This window comes from Akebia trifoliata, chromosome 6 (assembly GCF_017979445.1).
Source record: "Akebia trifoliata isolate Shusen 1 chromosome 6, ASM1797944v1, whole genome shotgun sequence".
Classification (NCBI taxonomy): Eukaryota; Viridiplantae; Streptophyta; class Magnoliopsida; order Ranunculales; family Lardizabalaceae; genus Akebia; species Akebia trifoliata.
The window spans coordinates 7,539,029-7,564,359 of record NC_141380.1 but is presented as its reverse complement, the minus strand read 5'-3'; the positions used below and the strand labels follow the sequence as shown (position 1 = coordinate 7,564,359).

Below are 25,331 nucleotides of genomic sequence, written 5' to 3'. Positions count from 1 at the left end.
ACCCAAAAAATAGTTTTGAAAATTCATTTTTGTTTATAGTGACTCTTGTATAAATAAGGGTGTTAGTCTACCTACGATTTAGATAAAGGGGTCTATGTTAAGGGACAGGGAAGGTTTTAGGCACTTTATCCCTTTTACTATAAATGGTAACCTTTAAAAATGATCATTTTTCATTTTTATAAATTTTAAGAGAAAACATCAATAGAAAAGAAAAAATTGTACCCTCAAACTTAGGGGGATTTTGTTTAGGGCCTAAATCATGGGGGTCACCTCATTATGAGAAGAACCCCATTGTTTCTGAGCCTATAAGATTTACCTTTTAATGAAAATGGACTTCTAAAACCCAACAAAAAAAGGTTAGGAAGAGAGATATGAGAAGGAGATGAAGATAATAGAGCGATGGGAAATTATAAGATCCTACTACACCCTATCTTAAAATTTGTATTTTTCCTTCTTATTCTTTTTCTTGAGTTCTTAATTGGAATTATTCCTGATGATGTATTTTTGTTAGATTTTTAGAGAGTTGAGTAAGGGTTTAAGAAGATTTTAAGGAGGTTGAGAGAGAGAGAGAGAGTTGAAGTTTGATAAGGGTTCAAACCTTGGTGTATTTATGAGAGGGATGGACTTTTATAAATTTTTTAAGAACGTTTTAGGGGTAGAATTGGGTGAAAATAAAAAATAATGATAAATGACTTGAGATTTGTGAATGAAGTGCAGAGAATTTGTGATTAGGATAGGGTAAACTTGGTAAAAATGGGTTGAAATGAATTACTTAACCCATATGGGTTAGATCTCTCAACTTTCAACCCATATGACTTGAGTGTTGATTGGAAGAATGATTATATAAGGGGGTAAGTATTTTGATTTTAGGATGATGGAGGATATGGTGACAAATGACAAAATAATATGCAGGTGTATGAGTTAGGTGAGTTGATTAAAGAGAACGGGTGTGGGGGTATATAACTGACTAGTGGAGTGTTTTGAAGATAATGTGATGGGTTAAGTGGTAGCATGTAATATGATGTGAGAATAGTGATGGGTAATGATAATGATTTATTTTGAAAGATTCGTTGTGGGGGTGACATGTGTCCACTTTAATGATCAATGGTTGTATGAATCTTGATTAATTATGATCATGAATATGCGTATGAGTTTGGGTTAGAGTAGGGATTTGGGCTTAGGATTGGATAATGGTTTAGATTTGATTGTATTTAATTGGTTTAGGTCCAATGGGCTTAGGAGTTGGGTTGGATTTGATATGTGTAGGATTGGGTTGGGTTGAAATTGGATTTGGTGAAAACTTAGGCTTGAGGTTCGATGATAAATGAAGGTGGATTTTATAAATTAGGTAAGTATTGTAGTAGGCCTATAAGATTATTTGGAAGTCCTAAGATTTTTTTATTTTGAATAAAACGTCGAATTTTGAATATTTTGATTTTTAGGCCCGTTGACGATTTTTTGATAAAAAATATGTCTTTTTTTTAGTCATTTTTGAGTTGGACCCGTTCATATAATTTTGTCCTCTCCAACCCTGAAGTATCGCATCATGGTTATAGAGGCCAAAATTTGAGCCCAAGGACCCTTAGCAATTGTGAAATCCTTACTAACTTGGTAAGGTTAATCAGTCTCTATTACTATTAGTAACACAAATAACATTTTTTTTAAACAATCAAATAATAAAATTACTTTCTAAACATTCAGAAGATAATATTTTGATTTCAATGCATCCTATATTCTCTTTGTAAAGTTAATTTTAAATTAATCAGTATTATGGGTATATAATTATATTTGATGGCATGGAATAGTAATAATATGACCACATGGCAACTAGGGGTGCAACTTGGTCTGGCTCGCACCAAGAATTGAACCGAACCAAACCGATAGCTTTGGATTGATCTGGTTCGGTTTGGAATAAGTTGTAGTTCGATTCTGGGTTTAGAAAATGGAGAACCGAACAATTTGGTTCGGTTCCGATTCAAGGCTAGTATAGAATCGAACCAAACCAAGAATTGAACCTTATATAATATAAGTAAATTTATTCATTTATTATGAATTATTTTAGGAGTTAGGACATAGATTAATAACTTCTTTAGAGATAGATTATTGATTTATTTTTATGAATAGATTAATGATTTATTATATAAAGTTTTTTGTTATTATTTATTTATTTATTAAAAATATGTTGTTTTCAACTAAGTTTATATGATATTGGCAACCCATGGAATCGAACCGAACCGAACCAAATTGACCTTAGTTTGGATTGGGTTGGTTCGATTCTATTGGCATTTTGGTTCGATTCGATTATGATTCTTATTTGGTGAAATCGACCTTTGTTGGTTCGATTTCAATTTAGCCACAAACCAAACCAAATCAAACCAAATCGAGTTGCACCCCTAATGACAACTAACACATGAAAAATGTGAGTTAGATAAACAAGTGTAATTATCTTAAAGATTAAAAAAGTGTACTTGATGGATGAGTGGTTCCAATGGAAACTCGCAGTGTCAACTCCCTCGAGTCCATGATATAACTCAACTAAAGTGACACATGGCAATGTTAGACCACCCAGCCAAACACACTCGAGTGATCCTTATACTTGGATTGTCAATGGGCGGGTTTGGGCCGGGCTTCATTAAGCCCTAATTTGACCCTAAAGATATGGGGCTCTCCCTATACCCTTATCAGGCCTAAGTCAATTAAGCCCTAGCCCAACCGTAATGGTCTTGGGCTTGATTCGGACCAGGTTCAGTCCTAATAAAATGTATAGAATTTCATTTTTTTTAATGAAAAATTTGCATTTTTTTACAATTAATATCTTATTAACATATAATTGAAGTAAGAGATGAGAGCTAAATTCTAATTATACAACATATTTTATCTTTATTAGAAAAATATTTATGAAATTAATATTTTATGAATGCTTCTAAAATATATAATAGCGGATTAGGGTTGGGCATCAGTAAGTCCTAGCCCAACCCGACAAATCCGGACTGTAAATTATTGAATGCAGTCTTATCTTTTCAGGCTCAATACGAAGGCCCTAACCCTTGTTTTGGCAGGCAGGCCAATGGGCTCAATTGACACCCCTACTTATACTTAAGGAAAGATAACAAAAATAGTATAAGATTACGTGCAAATCCTAACAAATAATCCTACTCATGATTAAGATTCTAAGTATTATTTTATTCTTATATCAAATTAGAAATTTACTAAAGCAGGCAGAAATGAAATTGTAAACAACATCAAGATGATAAAGATAGAAAGATTCTAATTTCCTACGGATGAAGATTAATTAGAGGATTTTTAGAAGGAAGTTATCAAAGAACAATAAGATTCTCCTGATCTATAAATATAAGATACATCATATAAGTAAAAGACTTTGACTCATCCATTAACTTATCTATTTTTTTATATATAAATTTGATGGTTAGATAATCTTAATTTAGGAAACTCTCTCACATTTGAGACTTTTTTTTCTAGATTCAAAGCCGGGTGTAAGGCAATTTTTTACCTACAATTATGATTAACAAAAAAATAAAATATAAAGTCTCAAATTTTTATTATATGCTCATTATTAGAACAGTCATGTTGGAGTGACCTCAAGACTGTATCTTATATCGCACATCATGACATTAGAGTGTATAGTAACTGTGGAGGGCTAAAATCGTCTCATATCCAGATCGTCCATTCGTACCATCAATGCACATTTCGGGGTAGACACGTGGCATCATATAAAGAGAATTCTATCTTATTACGGAATATTTCATATTTAAAAAGGTTATTCTCCTTTTTATGTAATTGATATTTTAGATAAGGGACAATGTGGTTGTAGACACCCGAATTTGAGCGGGCCCTCGACGTAAGATGCCCCCAAAAATCGAAAATTGGAATGGGCCCTGAAGTCCAAACCTACACGAAATCCAATACGTTTCAATTAATAAATGTTCGAGGCCATTCACGTGGCCCATGGACCCGCACACCTCACCACTCTCAAAATCCATCCAACTCAAGTCCAATTCAACATAAACCCAACTCAACACTATTCTATCCAAGCCCACAACCCTACCCAATCCATTATCTAAGTCCACAACCCTACCCAATCCATTACTAAAGCCCAAAGCCCAATCCACTACCCAAACTCAATCTAACCCATCATCATCACATCAAACCAATCACTAATTCAATACCCAAACCCAACCTATCAATCTCATCAAACCAATCACCAAGAGATGACACATGTCATCATCTCCTTCCACCTCCCTCATCTAATCAACTCAACCCATAACCCTACCCTAACATATTCCACCTCCCTCATCTAATCAACTCAACCCATAACCCTACCCTAACCTAACCTATTCCCCATCCTCTCATTATCAACAACCCACAACTCAACCCATACCCTATACACCCTAACCTATCCCTCATTCTTTAACCACCCACATCACAACTCATATCTATCCATCACTTTCCCTTAAAACACTCCCATAAAATCACCTCAACCCATACCTCCCATACTCTTCTCTCTAATCATCTAACCACCATCACCAATCAACCAATCTCTCCATCTCTCCATTTGCCACATGTCATCATCCCTTCAATCCTCTCAAAATCAAACTAATCACCACTCATCTCTCCAAATCAAACACCATACTTCTTCAACCATCTCAACACTCCTTCTCCAAACCACTCCCTTACACCACCACTCCTCCCATCAACCATCACTCATCTCACCCCACCAAACACTCTACCCAAATGGATTTGGGTAAGATCCAAACCATTTGGGTTAAAACACAACCCATTTCCCTCATTACAAAACTACCCCTATTTCTCCCTCAAATTTCATACCCTTCTTCTCTCAAACCCATGCCATTATCCACTATTCTCATCCTTCACCCTATTATACCCCTAAAATACATCCCAACTTCTATAAAAACCCCTTCATTCTCTTCCTACACTAACTAATGAAATTTTTATAAAAATCCGCAAAACACTACAACTCTCTACTTTACTCTCTTCACTACACTCAACCCTCTCTCATCTCATCTCAACACTCTACTCTCAACATCTCACTCTCAACTCAACTCAATCTTCCATAACTTCAAGCAAGTCCAAGTCAACTCAAGGGAAGCACATTTGAAGATCAACTCGAGGACAAGGTGGGTTCAACCAAAGGAACACCCCCTCCACATCCCCTCTTCTACTTTCCCCTTTCCCACACATTCGCACACACCACTATGGGTTAAATCACAAAAGGGCCCCTTCAATATAAGGGTGCCCTTAATGATTGAATCCAACATTGAAAGTCCCTCATATTTGAGGGCACATATCGATTTTCTTTCCTTTTTTTCATTTTCATTTTCTTTTTATTTCAAAAATGACCGAATCCGAGGTTACCACATTACGTGGATGGAGTAGGGTGCCTAACACCTTCCCTACTCCATAAATGGACCCCCTTACCTTCGAATCAAAGGTTGGACCATACACCTTATCTTACGAGAGTCAACAAAAAATGGCAAAATGACATGAGTTTTCAAAAAATACAAATCCGGGTGACCATTCACACCCCTTTACCAATTTGAATGGTGGCGACTCCAAAACACCCCAAAGTGGAGGGAGGTTTGAAAAACATTCGAAATCCCGTGTCCACAGTGGTAATTTACAATTAATTAGGGTTAAGACTCTAATTATGGTTTCTCTATTTAAAGGGTGTGAAGCTATTGTAAATGAGAGAAAAAGAGGGGAAGAAGAGAAAATATGGGGGGAGAGAAAAAGAGAGAGGAAACTATGTAACTGGAGATCTATAGTGAAATGACTCCTCGAACCCGTAGAGTAGGCACGTTTGCCGAGCCACGTAAAAAATCCCTTTGTGTCCTTTCTCTTTTTCTTTATTTTTTATATTATTTATATGATCTATAGGTGAATGATCTGACTAAACATTAAATCTCAAGGTCAATCACAAAATGACCTCCACAATTGATGTCGTCCGTGAGAACGGACAAGGGACACGACGCACACATGGTGAAAACAAGGAAAATCGTTGATGGAATAATCCATATTTATTTCAATCGGATCACATGCCATCACGCACGCGAATAGCCAAGGGCTTGATTAAAAACCCATCGCAGGAGTGGTCTACGTCGATGTTTCAGTCCGCACAACTCAGATCTACGACCAATGTTGGGCCACAACGAGTGTGCAAGGTATGGTGAACGTGCAGAAGAAATTAATTGAAGGTCGTGGATCAGAGGTGAGTGTGAGTTCGATTGGGTTCTAGTTTCTTTGGTTTTTCTGGATTGCGAAAGAGGGTTTGAAAGAGGGAAAACATAGTTGAGATGGTGGTCCATCGTTTTACATTATTTGGGAGGCTCGGATATAGGGGAATGGATGGAGTGCTGTCGTCTAAGAAAGCCAAAGGGAGAAGAGAGAGGCTTTTGTTCCAAAAAACAGAAGGAAAGAGCTTGGAAGGACATCTCCCCATAGCAAAAGTTACGAAATTGAAAATAGAAGGGTGCACCTATCTCCATAGCAGCCAGAGCCAGAGATCAATGACTAAGTATTTGAATGGAATTGTGAACGAGATCGTCTGTATGTGTGTTTCTATGAGTGCTTCTTCCCATATGTAGCAGTAATGAAAATCTATGATTCTTACACATCAGATGTTCGACAAAAAGTCTCATAGACTCGTCCCTACATCAAAGAGTTGCGATAGGGATACCTTCAGAATAACGTGGGTCGGAATGTACCTCGTCACTACTAATTTGGGCAAGGATAAACTCAGGGTCTCTTTGATACAAACAAGAGTTAAACCGTAATGCCCAGGTATGTCTTAAACTTACCCAATTGTACGTGCCTTATTCCTTAAGGAACAAACCCAAAAAGTTAGTTGGGTGTGTGCCTGTACATCACTCTTGATGTATCTGACCCTCTCAAGCACATATAGTTGTATAATGACTAAAAGATAAGAGGTGGAATAGAGTATAAAGCATGCGCATAAATATTTGATGTGCATTAATACATTTAAAAGGTAAAGGGTATAAGTAATTTACTAGTGCGGTGTGTCATGTGCACATGGGCTTTAGTAATTTTAATAAAGTAACATAAAGATATACTAGATAGGAATAACAAGATAAACTTGATTTATGTCCTCTACATCATTAGAAGCGAATAAAAATGTTAGGAGTTTAAACGAGTCCAACGTGCTAAGAGGGAAAATATTAGTTCAATAAGAAATTGACTCACCAAAATTTTGTCGAGCCAGTTAAGTCACCCGGGGGCTTAGTCATGCCGGTCCAATATGTTAGTTGGGTCGACTCTACAAATAAGGTTAGGAGATAAACAATAGTGCCACGTGACGCAGTTTGTTACACGAGTTAACTCATCATGAAATTAGTGTGGGGGCTAATATTTGGGGGCTTAGTTTAAGTCCAATTCATTAGGAAATTTGGTTAATTACTGTATTTGGGGACTTATTTATGCCGAGCCAAATTATTATTAGAAGGTCGGATTGACAGAAAATTTTGGGAGTTAATTCTATAGCTAATTCGGTCGAGTCTACAAATTATCCTGAATTAAGTAGTTTAATTTATAATTCATTGTTGTATGTTTGAGGGCTTAGTTCGAGCTCACAGTAAGGGTCCCACGTGACCCGATTTGTTACTTAAGGAAACTCGATTTAAAAGTAGTCTGGGGGCTAACTTCGTACCTAATTTGATTGAGTTTGGGACTCCGTTGAGGTGGGAGGTTCAGCCTATAATTTTAACCCACTGAGATAAAATGATTATATTCCATGAACTTTGTGATCTCTGTTTGTTCAAGCTTTTCAGGTCGATTCAGCAAATTTTTATAAGGCGAGAAGGTCGGTTTCTAAAAAGGTCGGTTCCTTCTGAGGACCCGTGTGTCACTCTATCAGGTGAGTGACAAGAAACACTAAGAAGGTTGGTTCCCTATGTGGACCCGTGTGTCACTCTATCAGGTGGGTGGCACGAAACTCTAATAAGGTCGGTTCCCTCTGTGGACCCGTGTGTCACTCTATCAGGTGAGTGGCACGAAACTTTAATAAGGTCGGTTCCTCATGGACGCGTGAGGACCCGAGCATCACTCTATGAGGTGAAATATGCGAAATCTAATATGGTCGATTCTTCTCTTATTTATCAAAGTTTTGGATCATTTTGAGATCCAAGCCCGATTTGGGATTTCGGTCGGTTCTATGATTATTTATCAAAGTCTTGGATCATTCTGGGATCCAAGTCCGATTTGGGATTTCGGTCGGTTCTATGGTTATTTATCAAAGTCTTGGATCATTCTGGGATCCAAGCTCGATCTGGGATTTCGGTCGATTCTATGGTTATTTATTAAAGTCTTGGATCATTCTGGGATTCAAGCTCGATCTGAGATTTCGGTCGATTCTATGGTTATTTATCAAAGTCTTAGATCATTTTGAGATCCAAGCCCGATCTGAGATTTTGATTGATTTTTTTATCACTTGCCAAAGTTTTGACTCATTATGGAAATCAAGGCCAGCTTGTGGTATTATTGAAGCATTTATTTATTATGGAAGTTCAATCGAGTTGGATATCCAGTTTGCAAAAAAATAGTTTCGGGAGATCAGGAATCATACTATTTCGACGGTACTTAATCAAGTCAGAAGTATTTCTCGAAGGCGGATCTTGATGTGTCAATCTCCACTTTCGAGAGGGGGTTGTGTGGAGAGCTAAAATCGTCTGTCCATTCGCACCATCAATACGCATCTCGGGGTGGATACATGACATCATATAAAGAGAATTCTATCTTATTAGGGAATATTCCATATTTAAAAGAATTATTCACCTTTTTATGTAATTGATATTTTAGATAAGGGACAATGTGGTAATTTGTAATTAATTAGGGTTAAGACTCTAATTAGAGTTTCTCTATTTAAAGGGTGGGAAGTTATTGTAAAGGAGAGGAAAAGAGGGGAGGAGGAGAAAATATGGGGGGAGAGAAAAAAAAAGAGGAGACTATGTAACTAGAGATCTATAGTGAAATGGCTCATCAAGCCTGTGGAGTAGGCACGTTTGTCGAACTACGTAAAAAATACCTTCGTGTTCTTTCTCTTTTTCTATTATTTATATGATTTATAGGTGAATGATCTGGCTAAACATTAAATCTCGAGGTCAATCACAAAAATGACCTCCACAGTAACCATAGATACTTTTCATTAAGATCTGATGTGAAAGTGGATAGAAATCATGATGCTTTTTCACTTGTATCTCAAGAAAAACATTTATGATTTCTATACACTCTTACATAGGATGTGCGATATGAGGTACAATCTTGAGGTTACTTCAACGTTATTAATGGCTCTCTTTGGCACACGTTTCGTTAGAACCGTTAAGTCATTTGTCTCGGGATGTGCATAATCATAAATCTTTTCTTGAGTAGCCGGAGGCAAATGATCAACGGTTTTGTCATGAAGGGGCGTAGGGATGCTGTGTCATTCTAGGTCGACTCTTATTCTATCGATAATGTGGTAGGTATGTTTTAAAGTCAACTTCAATCGAACCAAACACACTGTTAAGATTTTGTCGAATAAAAAATTGCAAAAAATATTTTTTAAACAATTTATCAAAGACTAATGATAATCTGACACCACCACGTGGTATATTAAAAACACTCACCTGACGTAGGGTATTCCAGAACTATAGATTTTATTTTATCGGGATTCACATCTTTATAGATTTATGAAGATGCCAAGTTGAGTATCTCGAGGCATAAATTTTGTGGTTTTGACACACCCCATGTTAGGGGAGTATTTTCAGTATACCACGTGGGGGAGTCCGATATCATGACTCTTTACCAAACTCATGAAACTTGGCAGATTTCAACTCGTCAGAATAAATCTATACCCATCATGAGATTGAACCCACGACCTCAAACGTGTCCAAAGCAAAATTGTGTTATAAGTTTTTGGGTGATTTAGAAAGACCCCCCTCATCTATGTTTTAACAAATATTTTATATGCCCTATTATTTTCAAACTAATAACACACTCCTTGACCTCAGCATACTGGAGTGGAGTCAGTGGACTACTCTAATAAATTAGTCAAAATGACTTTAATACCCTCATCCATCAACATGCAGCAAAAAATAATTTTTCTTTTCTATCAAAATCGATCATTTTTAAATTTTTTGATTAAAATACTTTTGCCTTCTTCTTCGATATTAAGATTTTAGGTTTAAAGATATGTTAACTAGAGTTGACTTTCTTAACAGGTGAGTCATTATCGTTGACCTCTTTAGAACTTGATTAATTATATAAAAATTATAAATTTTGTATAATAATTCCTAAATAACTATAAATGATAGGAGACTCGTAAGAATAATCTTCCTTTAATTAGAAGAGTAATTCTCATAAAAATCATAAATTCAAAAAATTAGAAAAATAATTAAAATTCTCCACATATATATGTTTATATGTAATAGGTAGAAGATGAGGGTATTTAGGTTATTTTATATTAATTTAAAAGAGAGGACTGAGATCAAGGGGCGTTACGTTTTGGATAAAGGTAAAGAATTGAGGGTATTTTAGTTAATTTATTAATTATAAAGAAATCAGATTCACACGTCGTCAATTTAAAATTGTAGGGAGGTATGTCAAATATTAACGAAACTGTAGAGGGGTAATTATAAATCACACAAATTTCTTCCAATCGAATTTACATGTAACCCAGATTTTCCAATTAGAATTCCCTTGTCTATAGGCACTGTTTCTACCCTTAGGCAAGGGTAGTTTTGTCATTTAATACTAAAAATAAAATCCAATTAAGATAAAATCTCCTCTCGAAGGTATCGATTGTTTTCTGCCATTGGAAAATCCTGTCCGTCCAATCCACATCGTATGGTTGTCATGAGTCAGCTAGTTTCACTCCTCGAGTTTTTCATAAAACCCTAAAGAGTTCCTTAGTTTTGCGCCTCCATCCCTCTCTCTTTCTATCTCTTCTGCAACAAGAAATATTTGAATCTCCATGACTGCTCATCTTCTCTCTTTTTAGGTTTTTTAAAAAGATTTTCAGAGATTACGGCAAAGAAGGAAGAAACTTTGAAACATCGAAGCTTATCGATTTTGTTTTTTTTTTTTTTTAGTTTTTTTTTTCTGGTTCGCCAGTAGAGGAAGTGAGGAGGAAGAACTAAGAACTGATCTAGGTTTTGGTTTTGTGGAGATTTTTTTAAGATAAAGTTATTCGTCGATGAGCACTTCTTGTTCTGTTTCGTTTGAAATTCTTTCTGTTTTTGAGAGATGAGAGTTTTGCAGAGCTTTAATGGCCGACTTACTTGAACTCTTGATCAAGGAAGGTTCTTGAATCGATTTTTTTTTTTATAAAAATTAAATGTTGAAGATTATGCGTTTTTAAGTATTTAAATCGTCGAAAGTCGTTTGGAATCTCAGCGATTCAGATTCAGAAGATTACGCCCATGCCTTCCGGAAGTATGAGACGATCTACTAGGGTTTTTGTGCCAAAATCTGTCGTAAAAGATGCCGATGATGCAAGAGTTTTGCGATCTGGGAAGCGGTTTTCAATTGAGTCAGGTAAGGGAAAGCCAACCAGAGATGATGGGGATGAGGAGTGGCTTCTTAGAATTGAAAATGGTGATGCGGCTGATGTTCCTTGCTACGAGAGTAACAGTTGGGATAATGTTATTCCAGAGCAGGGCATCGATGAATCAAATTCCAATGTAAAACATCCATTGCAGGAATCGGCGAAGAACAATTGTGGGACTGATGACATCGAAGACAAGATGCATGGGATTTATTATCTTCGTAAGCGTCGGAGATTGTCTTGGAACAAATTTGATTCTAATTCTAAGTCGAAAGATGGGCATTTGGGTCTGGAAGATCGGATGTATGGGATTCCATTTGTCCGCAAACATCAAAGAAAGAGATCTTTAGAGCATTCTTTAGCTGAATTTTCAAACAGATTGGAAAATCCAGATTCAGAAGTTCGAAGAGCTAAACTTGATGTTGTTGTTGAATCTTCTTGCGATAGTATTCTTCAGTTTACTCGTTTCCTGGTTTCTGTTCTAAACTTCATGAGGAGTTCCAGAATAAGATTGTCGGGTCTAACTGCATTTACGTGTTCTGAGCCAATCGCCCAAGTTTTCTCTAAGCATGGAGTCCATTTTTTGCCTGTAAGTAGCTAGGTAAAATTGTATTTTTTGGTTTGGGTTTCATTTCTTTGGTTGTTTTTGTTCCTCGTTCTTACTTGTTTCTTGCTCTTTAGGATCTTTCTTGCAGGAAAAAAGATTTCTTGTCATCTGGAATTTGCCGAATTTTCAGGTGTCGACAGTTTGTACCCATATTTTCCTTGGAATTCTCCATGATTCCTCTCTCGTTTATGAATTTGCATTTCAGTATCCTTTTTCGATCCCTATATCTGCCCGATATACTTGTTAAATATCTGATGGAGCTGTTCACGAAAGCCCACGGAATTGTTGGTAGTAAAAAATGTCTTTCTTACATTCCTACCGAGTCGGGTTTCTCAGGAAGGGATGCAATGGGTTCTATGGGCTCTACAAGTTCTTCAGTGAAGAAGAGAAAAGTGAATTATTTTCTGGAAGATACGAGCTTAGCTGGGAGAAGTGTATCCACTAGACATCGTGCGAATTCCTGGAAAATTCATAAGAGGGCAAGGAGTTCCATGAATATGACTAGAAGGAGAAACCCATCGTCAATGGGATTGTACCATGGAATTTTACATTCCAATATGAATACTCGCATCAAAATCGACCGTACCCATTACAAAATGCGTGGTGCAGTTGGTGCCAATTTGTTTGGAGTTGGGCATGGTTACACTTCTTTATCAACCTTGGGTTCTAATCACAAGATGGGGAATAACAATGTCAAGGAACTGAAATCTACATTAGTTGAAGTGAAACAGAACATGGATTCAATGTGTTGTGATGCAAATATCTTGGTTATTGAATCCGATAGATGCTATAGGGAGGAAGGAGCCAAGGTAACATTTGAGTGCTTAGCTTCAAATGATTGGTACATAGTGGTGAAGAGACATGGGTTGCCCAAATACATGCATAAAGCAGAACACGAGATGAGGCCCAACGCGTCCAATCGATTCACCCATGCCATGATATGGAAGGGAGAAAACGGTTGGAAGTTAGAGTTTTCAAATAAAAGAGATTGGTTACTCTTTAAGGAGCTTCATAAGGAATGTGTAGAAAGAAATGTGAAGGCTGCCTCTGCAAGGACAATCCCTGTGCCAGGGGTGCAGGAAGTAGTTGACTATGGGGATGGAAGATGTGCTTCCTTTATACGTCCGAATGTTTACATCACTGTGAATGATGATGAAGTGGCAAGAGCTTTAGCACGGAAAACTGCCAATTATGACTTAGATATGACTGATGAAGAATGGCTGGAAAAACTAAATAATGGTGTCTGTGACCTCAAGCTTTCAGCAGAGAAATTTGAGGAAATGATTGATGAATTGGAAAAGGTTGCCTATTATAGGCCAGATGATGTATTTGACGAGAATAAAGTTTCTAGTATCTGTTCTGATCCGGGGAGCAGGGAAATATTTGATGCTGTCTATCAATACTGGCTTAGAAAAAGGAAGCAGCAGCGGGTGCCCTTGCTTAGGGTTTTTCAGGTAAAACTGCTGCGCTGTTTAATTTGTGCTTCATATTTACAATGTTCTTAATTTCTTCCGGTATGTTCTTGTGGTTTCAAGATTCTGCTATTGGGAAGTTTGCCTCTGTTCTGTTATGTTGGTTCTGTGAATGTGATCTTCAAAATAATGATTGTTTCCAATTTTTTGTAGATCTTAGTTCCCCTGTAAGAAATTTCGCAATCTTTCGTTTTTATCTCAGTAAAAAATATCTACTCATCTTTCATTCTCTCACTTATACAGGTATCTCAATTTTTTTTTTTACTTGGTTCTGTCTTTTATTTTCTTGTTATTTCCCTGACTGAATTTTCTATTGGTGTATCTGTTGTCTACGATTTAGAGTCAATTTTTCAGACTTTGGAGAATGTCATCGGCATTGGAGAATTTTTTTTCCTGTTCTATTGGTCATAATTTAATTGAGTATAATCTAGATTTTTTCACATTTGGTGCATTAGATAGTTTAGTGGATGGAAATGATCATGAATGAGCTTTCACATGGCTTAACGGAGCAGATTTTGTGGAAACAGCAAGCTTGTTGTTTATAACGGTAGCTGAAGTAAACAGCTTGTAGTAGTAAAGGTGAAAATTTTGAGATAACATAGTTGTGTTGATTATTCTGAACAAGAAATTTCTTCACATGGTCTTGTTGATTCATTTATGTTCACACACTCTGAAGTTAACTTTTAAGTTGGTGAGGATTGTAGGGGGCCACCAGTCTGCATTAAGTGACATGTTCAATGCAAGCGCAAAATTTTTGCTGGAATACTTAAGTCTCTTCTATAAATATTACTTACTGGGTTTGCTACAAAGCTATTCTAGTTAGGGTTGGGGTTGTGAATGAAGCTGTCTGAATTACTTGTCAAAAAAAAGAACACTTTGCTAAGCAACTTTTGAGGTCACGGGTTCAAGTCCAGCTTACCCATAAAAAAAAAATATAAATAAATAAATAAATCATGAAATGCAGATTAAATTATGAAATAGCGGGTTTTTAGGTCACACCAATCAAACTACACTAAAAAAGGATGCAGATTTCAGCAATAAGCATTATTAGCATGCTCACAAGAAAAGGGTGTAATAAAACCTGTATCCAGGGAAGAAAAAGTAGATTAATAGAATCTCAAATCATTAGGTTGATGTTTTAATGGCCTTGTATGCTTTTGTTATGGTTCTGAAACACAGCATCTGATTTGAGAAACCTTGTGGTCTCAGTTTTGTTACGACATATATTACTTTATGAATAATGCAAACATCATTCTTTTACAGTGTCCACGATGGAGAACATCTAAATTTGTCCAAGAGCCCGTTTCCTGTGAGAAAAAATCGTTCAAGAAGCAGACAAGCCAATCCAAAAGAGGCAAACAACGAAGTTCCATGAAAGGTATGCCTTCCTTTTCTTGCATTCATATTCATGTATCATATAATCCCTTTGACCTTTCTCTGTGTGTTCCTTCCATATCCCACTATTTTTTAGAACTAAATTTTACAATTGTAATATTTTGAAGAGCAGTGCTTCGTTAAATCAGATTTAGACTCATAAAAGTACTAATTTTTTTGAAGAATTAATAAGTTTCTGATTTTTAGAACTACATCCTACTTGGATTCTGAGATGATAAATAAAATTTTACAATTGTTATCCCTTAATTGGAAACATGTATTGATTTGAGAATTCATCTTCAACTGATTTTACAGCCTTGGCAGTGGAGGAGCAAGTACAGGATGCCATGCTTTCACCTCACAGAATTGAGGAAGCCAGAAGATCTGCAGATATATCCATGGAGTTAGCGATACTCAAGCGCAAAAGAGCTCAGAGACTAATGGGTACTGCTGACTTGGCAACTTACAAGGCCACCATGGCACTGAAGATTGCCGAAGCATCCCAATTAGCGGAGACTCCTGAACATTTTGGTCCCTTCATTCTCAGTTAAAAACCAAGAGCAGCAGTTTGGAGAATTTTGAAAGGGGTTCTGTTTCTTTTTTTAGCATTTTTTGCTGACTACCCTGAAAAAGTTCTTTTGAAGTTCATGTAAGTTTGTACAAATGATATATACTGTAGATTTTTGTAATATTATGACTACAAATTTGTAAAAACTGACATTTTGACAATTGTGCAAGGAAACATACAAAGAATTGAAAGCTATCGTTACTTGTTACTTGTGTTCGATGAATGAAAGAATGATTTCTATTTGAATTACAGATGCATGGACATCAATTTTTTGGCCCTACTGTTTGATGTTTTTCAGTGTTCTTTGCTTGAAAAGCGTGCGGAACAGTTGCAGCTTGAGGGTTTGTTTTGATTTCTAGTTCATATGCGAAGAATTAATGAAAATGAAAATGGTGCACTAAAATAAATAAATAAATAACTATAGGATAAATTCTCAAATAATTATTGAAGTTTTCAAAAATACTGTAAATGTTATATGTGTTGACACAACAATCGTGTAATGTTGACAAAATGTTATTAAATTGTCAACATTAGCAACATTTCGGAAATATCGAAAATCTTTGTAATTATTTGGGAATTTACCCACAGTTATATTGCTTTTCTACAATATCACACATATATAAACATATAGGTTGAGCTGGATATTGATGGAAAAAATCTTTGGGTTTTCAAATGGTACTAATTTTATATAAAATCAATTTATACATGCGTACTAATAATATTTTGAAGTGGTGGTTTGCGAGTTGATGTTGTGGATTGAAATTAAGTAGTTTTATATCTTTATGAATTTAAACTAGATTTAGTTTTATTCTTTAAAATAATGATCTAAAAGATAATAGGACATGTTTTCCTAAAATTATAAAATTATCTTAAATTGTAATATTCTGTATTTAACCATAGATATGTGACGATTTTATGACAAAGACCCAACGTTCAAGACTAGGGTTGTCAATTGAGCCACTGGCTAGTCACCTAAAAAAAGAAGGGTTAGGGCCTTAGTCTTTTTGTCTTAAGCTTGCAAAGGTAGGGTCGACTGTTTTACATCTTATAAATATATACTAGATTCACTTATGGCATGACCCTGGCATCCTCTTTAGAGTTAAAGGGGACAAAAATGAAGTTGGAAGGTGTTATTAAAACTTTTTGAAATTAAGTGGGGTAGAAAATGAAAAATAATAAAATGAGGTAAAAGAATAAATATAGTATAATTAGAGTGAGTCAAGAGCATTTTTTTGGGATTAAGGAGGTATAAGTGAAACAAATAAGGTGGGGGGGATTATTAAACATTTTGAGATTAAGGGATAAAAGACAAAAATTAATAAAATAGATTACAGGGGTTAAAAAGAGAAAATATAGTAAAATTAAAGGAGGTGAAGAGTAAAGAAAATAAAATGGGTCTTATAAATTTTTATTTTGGTGGGATGCTTGCCCTCACACAAAACTAGAGAGGATGAGATGTTTATCCCTTACACAATTGTAACAAAGTTGGTCTTATATTATATAAATACACTAGAGTTCACCCGTGCCTATGGCACATGCATCTTCTCTTGATTTAAAGGGGTAAAAGAGAAAAAAATAAAGTTGGAGATGTATTATTATAAAAAAAATGGAGATTAAAGGGGTAAAAGGTGAAAAATAACAAAATATATTGAAAGGAGTAGAAGAGAAAATATAATAAAGTTAGGAGAAGTAAAGAATAAATAAAATTAAGTGGTTTTCAATAAACTGTAGTTTGATGGAAGGGGTATTATTAAAAAAAATTAAGATTAAATGGATATGAGATGAAAAATAATAAAGTTGATTAAAAGAATAAAAGAGAAAATATAATAAAGTTAGAGGATGTGATATCATCTTTCAGGTTAAGGGGGTAAAATTGGATAACTATAACTTTGATGAGAGGTTTAACCCACACAATTACAGATGATAGGAGGTTTGTCCTCGTTGAATTTGTCTCCCACAACACTACAGTTGATTGGAGGTTTGTGTCACACTCAATTATTTTAATTGAGTTATGTTTTATTATATAAATTATATTTAAATAGATTTACAATATTCTAATAATGGATAACTAAAACTTATTATAATTTTAAGTTTACTTATATTTGTAAATATATTTTTTCAATTAGGACATAAAATGGACCCCTATTTTGGTGAACAACTCCAAACGATTAGCCTTGCCTGAACCTGCCCTATTGAAGAAAAAAATCATGGATTTTTGTTTTTATTTTGTTAAGAGTTTGAAGGCAAGGCAAGTCTTTCTCAATCTTTTTGTTAGTCTATAATGAAATATTGGGCAAATTGAAAAAATAGAGACGTATCTCAAATATTCACTAAAATTCAAAGTTATTATTATTTATTTTAATGATTGGTTGTATATTGAATATTAATACTTTACTTTCACTTCATGGAGATGCAAAGGGGAAGAGCTCTTAAGGGCATTTTATCCACATGAGGTGGAGGAGATGATATTTTTGTTTGAAAGGTAATTAGAGGTTTAAATGGACTCCAATCGACTGTATAAAAAGAAATTAAGAGTCAGACTCCAAATGAGTCATAAAGAATGACTCACGAGAAAACACATAATCCCAACTATTTAAACACAAAATCAAAAAATTAAGATTTTGTTTTTATTTTTGGGTAAATTCTCAAATAATTAAATTTTTTTTTTTGACATTTCTGAAATGTTGTTAATATTGAGAAAGTCTTCGTGTAATGTTGACAAATTGATAATATTTTGTCAACATTACATGATAATTATGTCAATATCAACAAAATTTCATAAATATTGAAAACTTTTGTAATTATTTAATAATTTATCCTCTTTTTAGGTGAAATATTACTTTCTTTTCGAGATAATTTGAAAGAGTCTTTAGTTTGGGGGAAAAAAATATTGGTGAGAGGTAAAGAAAAGGGAGATAAATGTGAATGTTTAGATGGAGGGAGGCATAACTAATAAAAACAATTAATGAGGGAGACAAATCATAGACCCTTTTTACAAATTATTTTACAATTTGTAAAAGAGAATTGCTATTGGCACACCAACTTTTGCAATCACACTAAATCTTATATAAATCACCAAAGAATTGCACAACTCCTGGGTTACATAGCCAAAGTTGATTTGGCAATATCAACTCTCTTCTAAAAGTGATTTTTCCACAAAACTCGACGACTTATGTCCAAATTCTAATTTCCACACAATATTCATTTTAATTCTCAAAATGTGTTTTTTCAGTGGATTCATTGATAAATTCTCAGCGAGACCATGATAAGGCAAAATCGTTGGTATTTTATGAACGAATTCCTAAATTATAATATTTAGTATTTCTGATTGAGAGTGATGTGTTGTAAGTAAAAGTTGGTGTTTTAATAGAATATATCTTTATTTATATATCGAACCAATCAATTCGATAAGTATCTGTACACATGGGGGACGGAAGAGCTGTAACAAACGAAGAACCAAAACTCACCAAAAACGAGAGATTGGTTTGCTGTATAGGCGACACGCATGGCTACTTCTCCAAGCTTCAAAACCTCTGGTCCAATCTCGAAACCCTAATCGACCCATCTTCCTTTCAATCCGCTCTCATAATCTTCTTGGGTGATTACTGCGATAGAGGCCCGGATACCCAAAAAGTCATCGATTTCTTGATCTCTCTCCCTTCCAAGTACGCAAACCAAACCCATATATTTCTCTGTGGAAACCATGATCTCGCCTTCGCTGCCTTTGTTGGGGTTCTTCCAAAACCCCCTGATGGGTCGGATTTCGCAGAGACATGGAAGGAATACGAGCATAATGAGGAGAGAGAAGGGTGGTTTAAGGGAAGTGGGTATGAATCGATGCATCTTCAAGGGAGGAGATGGGCTGGATCCATTAAGGATAGATTCAATTCTGCTAAGGGAACAGAGTATAAGGGTTCAATTTATGATGCAGGACCGACATTTGAATCATATGGAGTCGAACATGGTTCTGCAGGTAAGGTGTTTGATAATTTGTTTTCCTTGTTTGGGGTTTTTATTTATTTATTTTTTTAAGTTTTAAGTTTTAATGTTAATTTGTTGGGTGATTTACCAAAATATGCGCTGAAAATTAGAAAATTACCAAAACGGCACAATGTTCATTTTAATTCCAAAATCGGTACTTCATTGTTTTTGGAATTAAAATATTTTCGTTTAAGGCCCTGCTTGGTATGTTGCAAATCATTTGCAAATGTAAATAATTTTCTAAAATCAATTTTACTGGTCCTTGGTTACGCTGCATTGCAAAAAATTTGCATGGATCACCTAAATTCTTAAGAATTTTCAACAAATGATTTGCGGCACAAAAAACACCACAAATCATTAAAAAGATTCACAAGAGATTTCCCAATGGTTACCAAGCAATAGTAAATCATTCCTTGCAAACCATTTGCAGTGCAAATCACTCTTTTATAAAGTGAGAAAAAATTCACTCTTTTATTAAGAGAGCTGCTATTGGCACCCCAACTCTTACTTATTACACCCCAATTAAAGATTAAAACACACTATCTAAACAAATTTTTATTTATTTATTTATTAATAAATACACACTAACCCTTATAGGTATTCTTTAACCCTTTAATATATCACTAAAATATATTTAAGTATAATTATTCTTTTTTGTTTTCAAAACATTAAATATCTTTTTATTTTTAAGATATGAAACTATTTTTTTTTCAAAACATTAATTAAACTGAAAAGTAACACTCAGTATGAGTATGAATACCCAGTCTTTCTGTGAAATATCATATCGTCACAACATCCAACTTGCAATCACATGAGCTATATCTAGGAAAATAAAGTACATCCTTGCAATCACACGAGCTAAATCTAGGAATATAAAGCATACCTTGCGATCACGCAAGCTAATCTAATGAATCTGGGCATTCATACACCATACACCAACACATACAATAACATACAATTAGGATATCTTTTGAAAAGTCATTTTTTTCCCATCAGTCAAAACCCTAAAATTCTTTTACAAAATTAATAAAATCATTCTTGACATCATAATAAAATTTCTTTTAAAAATTTTTTTTTAAAAGAAATTTTAAAGAACACCTTTTAAAATTAAAACTCTTTACTGCATGTTTCAACAAACAAAATCTCCTATAACATAAATACAACATCGATAGATCCAAATTCTAAACTAACATGCATGATTTTTTTGCCAAAATACATACATTGAATATAAATTTTTAAATAATCATTACTTTGAAAAAAAAGATTAAAAAAAAAAATAGAAATCTACGACTACAATTAAGAAATTGGAAGTTCCCTCCCTCTTCAAATTCAATTCTTAGCTTCTGAACTCGGTGTCTTGAATCTTTAATCAACTAGTCCATCTTTTTATTCACATTCACTTTTTAATTTGATCAGCGACTAAATTCAAAGTCAAGAGACAAACAACTTTAAGAGTCGACTTTTCTTAATAGCTTTACGTAAATGAATATGAATCAAGTCTTTATATTCATAAATATTCTTCTAAAATATCATTTTGGATCAAATAACTTAAATCAACAAATCAAACTCATACAAAACTATGAGTTTTCCATTCGACTTGTCTCTTTAAAGAGCATCGAATGTAGCTTTGATAGTAGTTGAATTTGTAAATTCTATATCAAATTTGGATAGACATTTTTTGTAAAGCGTTTAATGGGTTATAAAGTACCTTTTTATATATATAATATAACCTTAGTTCTTCTTTTATGGTAAGAATATATAATACGAGCAAGTGTCAACTAGCGTAGTTGGTAAAGTCATTGAGTGATGATACTAGAGACCTGAGTTCAAATCCCACCAGCTCTAAGTTACTGAACTCGTTAAAAGCAGGCTTAGTGATATATAAAAAAAAAAAAAAAATGTGATACGACTTATATTAGAAAAAAAATACATTATTATTTGCAATATTTCTAATTTTATTTTGATACACTTAGGTTGGCCCCCACAAATGAACTTTTCTGGGTCCGCCCCTGACCTTGTTTATTTATTTTTTTAAATTGAGGTGTAATACGTAAAAGTTGAGGTGCCAATAGCAACTCTCTTTACAAACAAAACTTTTTTAAAACTATTTTTCTGAAATTAAGACAGGGAAAGTATTTACTGTTTTATAGAATAGGAAAACATTTTTTTTTTACTGTTTTGGTAAAATATTTTACTTCCGAAAATGAATTGTCGGAATTAAAATAGTGTGCTGTTTTGGTAAATTTTCAATTTTACTTCACGGTTTTGGCAATTTGTTCTAATTTTTTTGGTATAGATTTGATGAGAGCAGTCCCTGATGAGCACAAGAAATTTCTTGCTGATTTGGTTTGGGTTCATGAAGAGGTGAGAGGATGGTTTTATGAGAATTATTATCTTGATGTGAGTTTTTAGGATGAAATTTTGAAGTTAGATGTGTATTTTATTGGTGATGGGTGTTAAAACACAGGATGATGTGTGCGTGGAGACTCCAGAAGGAAGGAAACATTGCAAACTTATAGCTGTTCATGCTGGTCTAGAGAAGGCAAAAGGGGTTGAAGAGCAGTTAAAACTTTTGAAAGCTAGAGATACTAGGGTGCCTAAGGTAGAGGCTCTCAGTGGAAGGAAAAATGTCCGTGAAATCCCAAAGGTGGCAACACATTGTTATCTTAATTTGTCATTCAGTTTGAACTAAGCCTAGTCTGGTACGTTTTAGAGACTTATGGTTTCAAATGTTGTCCAAGATGATGCAATGTGTTGTCCAAGAACAAGTGGGATGTTCAATGTGAATCGCTTGCACATTGTCTCGTTTGATAAGCAGGTCATCTTGAAATATCGGCTCAGTTTGTAAAACTTAGCCAAGCCAACCGGGTTTTTGTATTTTTTATTAATTTAAATATTTATTATCTAAATAAAAATATGATCTTGTGACTAAAACATTGTGCAAACATTTTTCAATATATGGATTAGCAGTTTCAGAATGGACTGATTTTTTGTGAGGATGATCTCTATGGTGAGGAGATAACCTCACCAAAAATCATCCCATTCCGAAATTCTAACCCATACATAGAAAAATGTTTGGCACAATGTTTGGTTTTGTATATGGCCCTTGAATGCCCACCCCATATATATATATATATAATACACACACCGAGTTAGATGGTTTATTTCGTCCAAATGAGATGACTCAACTTGGTGGGGGGCAAGATGAAATACCAAGTTTTAAAACCATGTATGCAACATTGGTTTATATAAAGGAGATTGCGAGTTCAAACCTTGTCAATAGCATTTTTGAGCTTGGACCATAGCTCCATTCGCCAACCCCAAATCTTTGGAATAAGGCTTTATTGTTGCCAAATTTCAATGTAGTAAAAAAAATCTAAAATATTTGTGTGAATTGAGTATGTTTGATCAGTGGACTACTGAAATCAAGCTTTATTTGTGAGTTGTGATGGTTTTTAGGGTGCACTATGTTTGTCATTTGCAGGAACTATGTGAGAAGCCAACTCTAATGGTTAGCGGTCACCATGGGGAACTTCACATTGATGGTCTTAGGCTAATTATCGACGAAGGTGGTGGATACGAGAATAAACCAGTGGCTGCCATCATACTCCCCTCTATGAGGATTGTACGTGACACTGATTTTCTCACGGGTCAGCTCTAGTTTTATCTGTCATTTACATTATATCTGTACATATGTGTACTTCGAACTTATCAAAATAACTTGGTTAGGCATGGATAACATTGCTTTCTGCAGATGAAGATGAGATTGTAAGTTAAATATATGTTTTATTGGGAAACCATATTGTATCATTTGACGAGTGCAATGATATCAATATCTGTCCCCATACCATTTGTTTATTGTCTTGGGAAACATACTATTAATGCTAAACAAGAGTATATTACCCTCTATTTTTTGTATCTATTTTTTAATCTCATGTGCCCTCATGATTCTTAAGTAATATTTCGACTGTCAACAACTCATCTTTATCATGGATGTCTTATCTTGTCTAATCTCTACCGTGAATGTATTGAATATGGATTCAAATGCCTTTATCTAGATTTGAACTAAGGATTGAAATGCTATGCTGCATTGATACTAGTATGGGTGACAGAGTCGCCACAGCTATGGATTGACGGGTTTGTCTAACCCTAAAAGTAAGATTTGTAGTCTTGGCATTATATTGATTGAAATGCTATATTCAAATATTGCTTTTCACCCTTTTTGTCTCTCTCTCTGTTTATTAAGACATTTTTTCACCAACCCAAACCAATTAAGTTTGAGTTCGGCTCGAGTTGTCCTGATTTCTAGTTGGGTTTTGGATAAATTTGGGGGTCCAACTCAAAACCAATTGGCTATGAGTGGAGAGGCCCAAAAGCTTATAAGGAGAGAGACAAGGCAATGGGTGTCCGAAGTGGGACTAAACTCAACACAAGCCTGCACGTGTGGGTCAGACTGGGCCGAAGCACATCAAGATATAAATTGGGAGACGTGGAGGAGAGAAAGACATGCTCTGATACCATGATAAATTTTGAGGTCCAAATCAAAACCAATTGACTCTGAGTGGATAGGCCAAGAGCTTATACGGAGAAAAACAGCGCAGGAGGTGTCAATTGTGGGACTAAACTCAACATTGAGTATAGTAGGCCCTTTTTCAGATTCTTTTAAGGCTTTAGATTGAATGGTTGGAAGCTGTTGTTTGGGTTGGGTTGCTTAAAATGCACTCCTAACAACGTGTGACCCATGAGGCGATTATCTTATAATTGGACACAATCGAATGTATTGAAGCAATATCCATTCTTTTTGTGTATTATTATGGGGGCAAAAAAAATCTAAATTTAATATGATAATTACTCGTGGAACAGTAGCGCATCTTGAGTTCACACATCTGACTGTTAGAGAACAAGTCCCAGGAAGGATCAAACATTTCCAATGAGATTGATGGAGCAATTCTTAGATAACATCATAATCCTAGTGAGAGCCATTTGGGATCAAAAGGTACCTTCAAGGGTATCTTTCATTATTTGGTCAGTCACTTTGGGCAAAATTCTTTATTTTGATAATCTTATGGGTAGGGGTTTCAATGGGGAAAAAAAAAAAAAATGGACAGTCCACTTAGTTCATAAATTATGGACTCACTTCTTAAGTCTATTTCAGTGTGCATGGGTATTCCCAAATTTGGTGTTGTCCCGTTTTCAAGAGTGGAGTCATAACATGTTTTTGGGTAGGAAAAGGTACATTTGGTCTCTAATCTCATTTGCCGTATGTTGGGTAATGTGGAGGGAAAGAAATCAAAGAGTGTTTGATGATCTTGTTGTGGAACTTCAAGATCTTATCTTGGTGGTGTTAGGCTACTTGGTTTTTTTTTTTATTTTTTATCCTTCCGTTGGTGTTAGGCCAACTTGTTTTTTTTTTTTTTCGTGTGCGTCTTTGTGCTTTAATTAAAGTTGCATTTTTTCGTTTAGTTCTTGTAAATTGTAACCTTTTTATGGCTGGTTATCTCAACCGGTCTTCTCCTAATATATTTTGGTCTACTTATAGTGAAAAAAAAAAGAAGAAAAAATATGACATTATAACAAGCACTAAGCCGGCGTCATAAAAAGCAATAAAAGATGAGATCGAAGAGAATGGTAGTCATTATAGCGGTTCCTTATGATGGTAGAAAATGTACAGTTTATGTTATTGTCATTCTAACCGTTCCTACTTATATTAGAAAACGTTTGAAAAACGTGGTATTACACGGCCGAGCATAGTAC

At 34.9% G+C, this 25,331-nt stretch overlaps 2 protein-coding genes across 3 annotated transcripts; both read left to right on the top strand.

Moving 5' to 3' along the window:
* The first annotated feature begins 10,393 nt into the window (after positions 1 to 10,393).
* On the top strand, positions 10,394 to 15,791 carry LOC147400007 (uncharacterized). 2 transcript variants are annotated; one of them, XM_086445597.1, is made up of 4 exons: positions 10,394 to 12,164; positions 12,257 to 13,636; positions 14,918 to 15,032; positions 15,353 to 15,791. In XM_086445597.1, exons 1-4 carry the CDS (start codon positions 11,451 to 11,453, stop codon positions 15,577 to 15,579), a joined length of 2,436 nt encoding a protein of 811 aa, XP_086301723.1. In that variant the 5' UTR covers positions 10,394 to 11,450; the 3' UTR covers positions 15,580 to 15,791. The 2 variants fall into 2 exon arrangements, with proteins under 2 accessions (XP_086301723.1, XP_086301722.1); XM_086445596.1 differs by having other exon boundaries at positions 10,412 to 12,164; positions 15,344 to 15,791.
* Positions 15,792 to 18,991: 3,200 nt separating this feature from the next.
* Positions 18,992 to 23,486, top strand: LOC147400006 (tyrosine-protein phosphatase RLPH2-like). Its single transcript, XM_086445595.1, has 4 exons — positions 18,992 to 19,569; positions 21,874 to 21,941; positions 22,045 to 22,224; positions 23,062 to 23,486. Exons 1-4 carry the CDS (start codon positions 19,020 to 19,022, stop codon positions 23,236 to 23,238), a joined length of 975 nt encoding a protein of 324 aa, XP_086301721.1. The 5' UTR covers positions 18,992 to 19,019; the 3' UTR covers positions 23,239 to 23,486.
* Positions 23,487 to 25,331: the final 1,845 nt, after the last annotated feature.

Coding starts and splice junctions, on each gene's coding strand:
- LOC147400007 (XM_086445596.1), top strand. CDS start 11,451: ATGCCTTCCGGAAGTATGAGACGATCTACTAGGGTTTTTGTGCCAAAA. Junction 12,165..12,256: donor ATGGAGTCCATTTTTTGCCT/GTAAGTAGCTAG, acceptor CTTGCTCTTTAG/GATCTTTCTTGCAGGAAAAA. Junction 13,637..14,917: donor CCTTGCTTAGGGTTTTTCAG/GTAAAACTGCTG, acceptor ATTCTTTTACAG/TGTCCACGATGGAGAACATC.
- LOC147400006 (XM_086445595.1), top strand. CDS start 19,020: ATGGGGGACGGAAGAGCTGTAACAAACGAAGAACCAAAACTCACCAAA. Junction 19,570..21,873: donor AGTCGAACATGGTTCTGCAG/GTAAGGTGTTTG, acceptor TTTTTGGTATAG/ATTTGATGAGAGCAGTCCCT. Junction 22,225..23,061: donor ATGTCCGTGAAATCCCAAAG/GTGGCAACACAT, acceptor TGTCATTTGCAG/GAACTATGTGAGAAGCCAAC.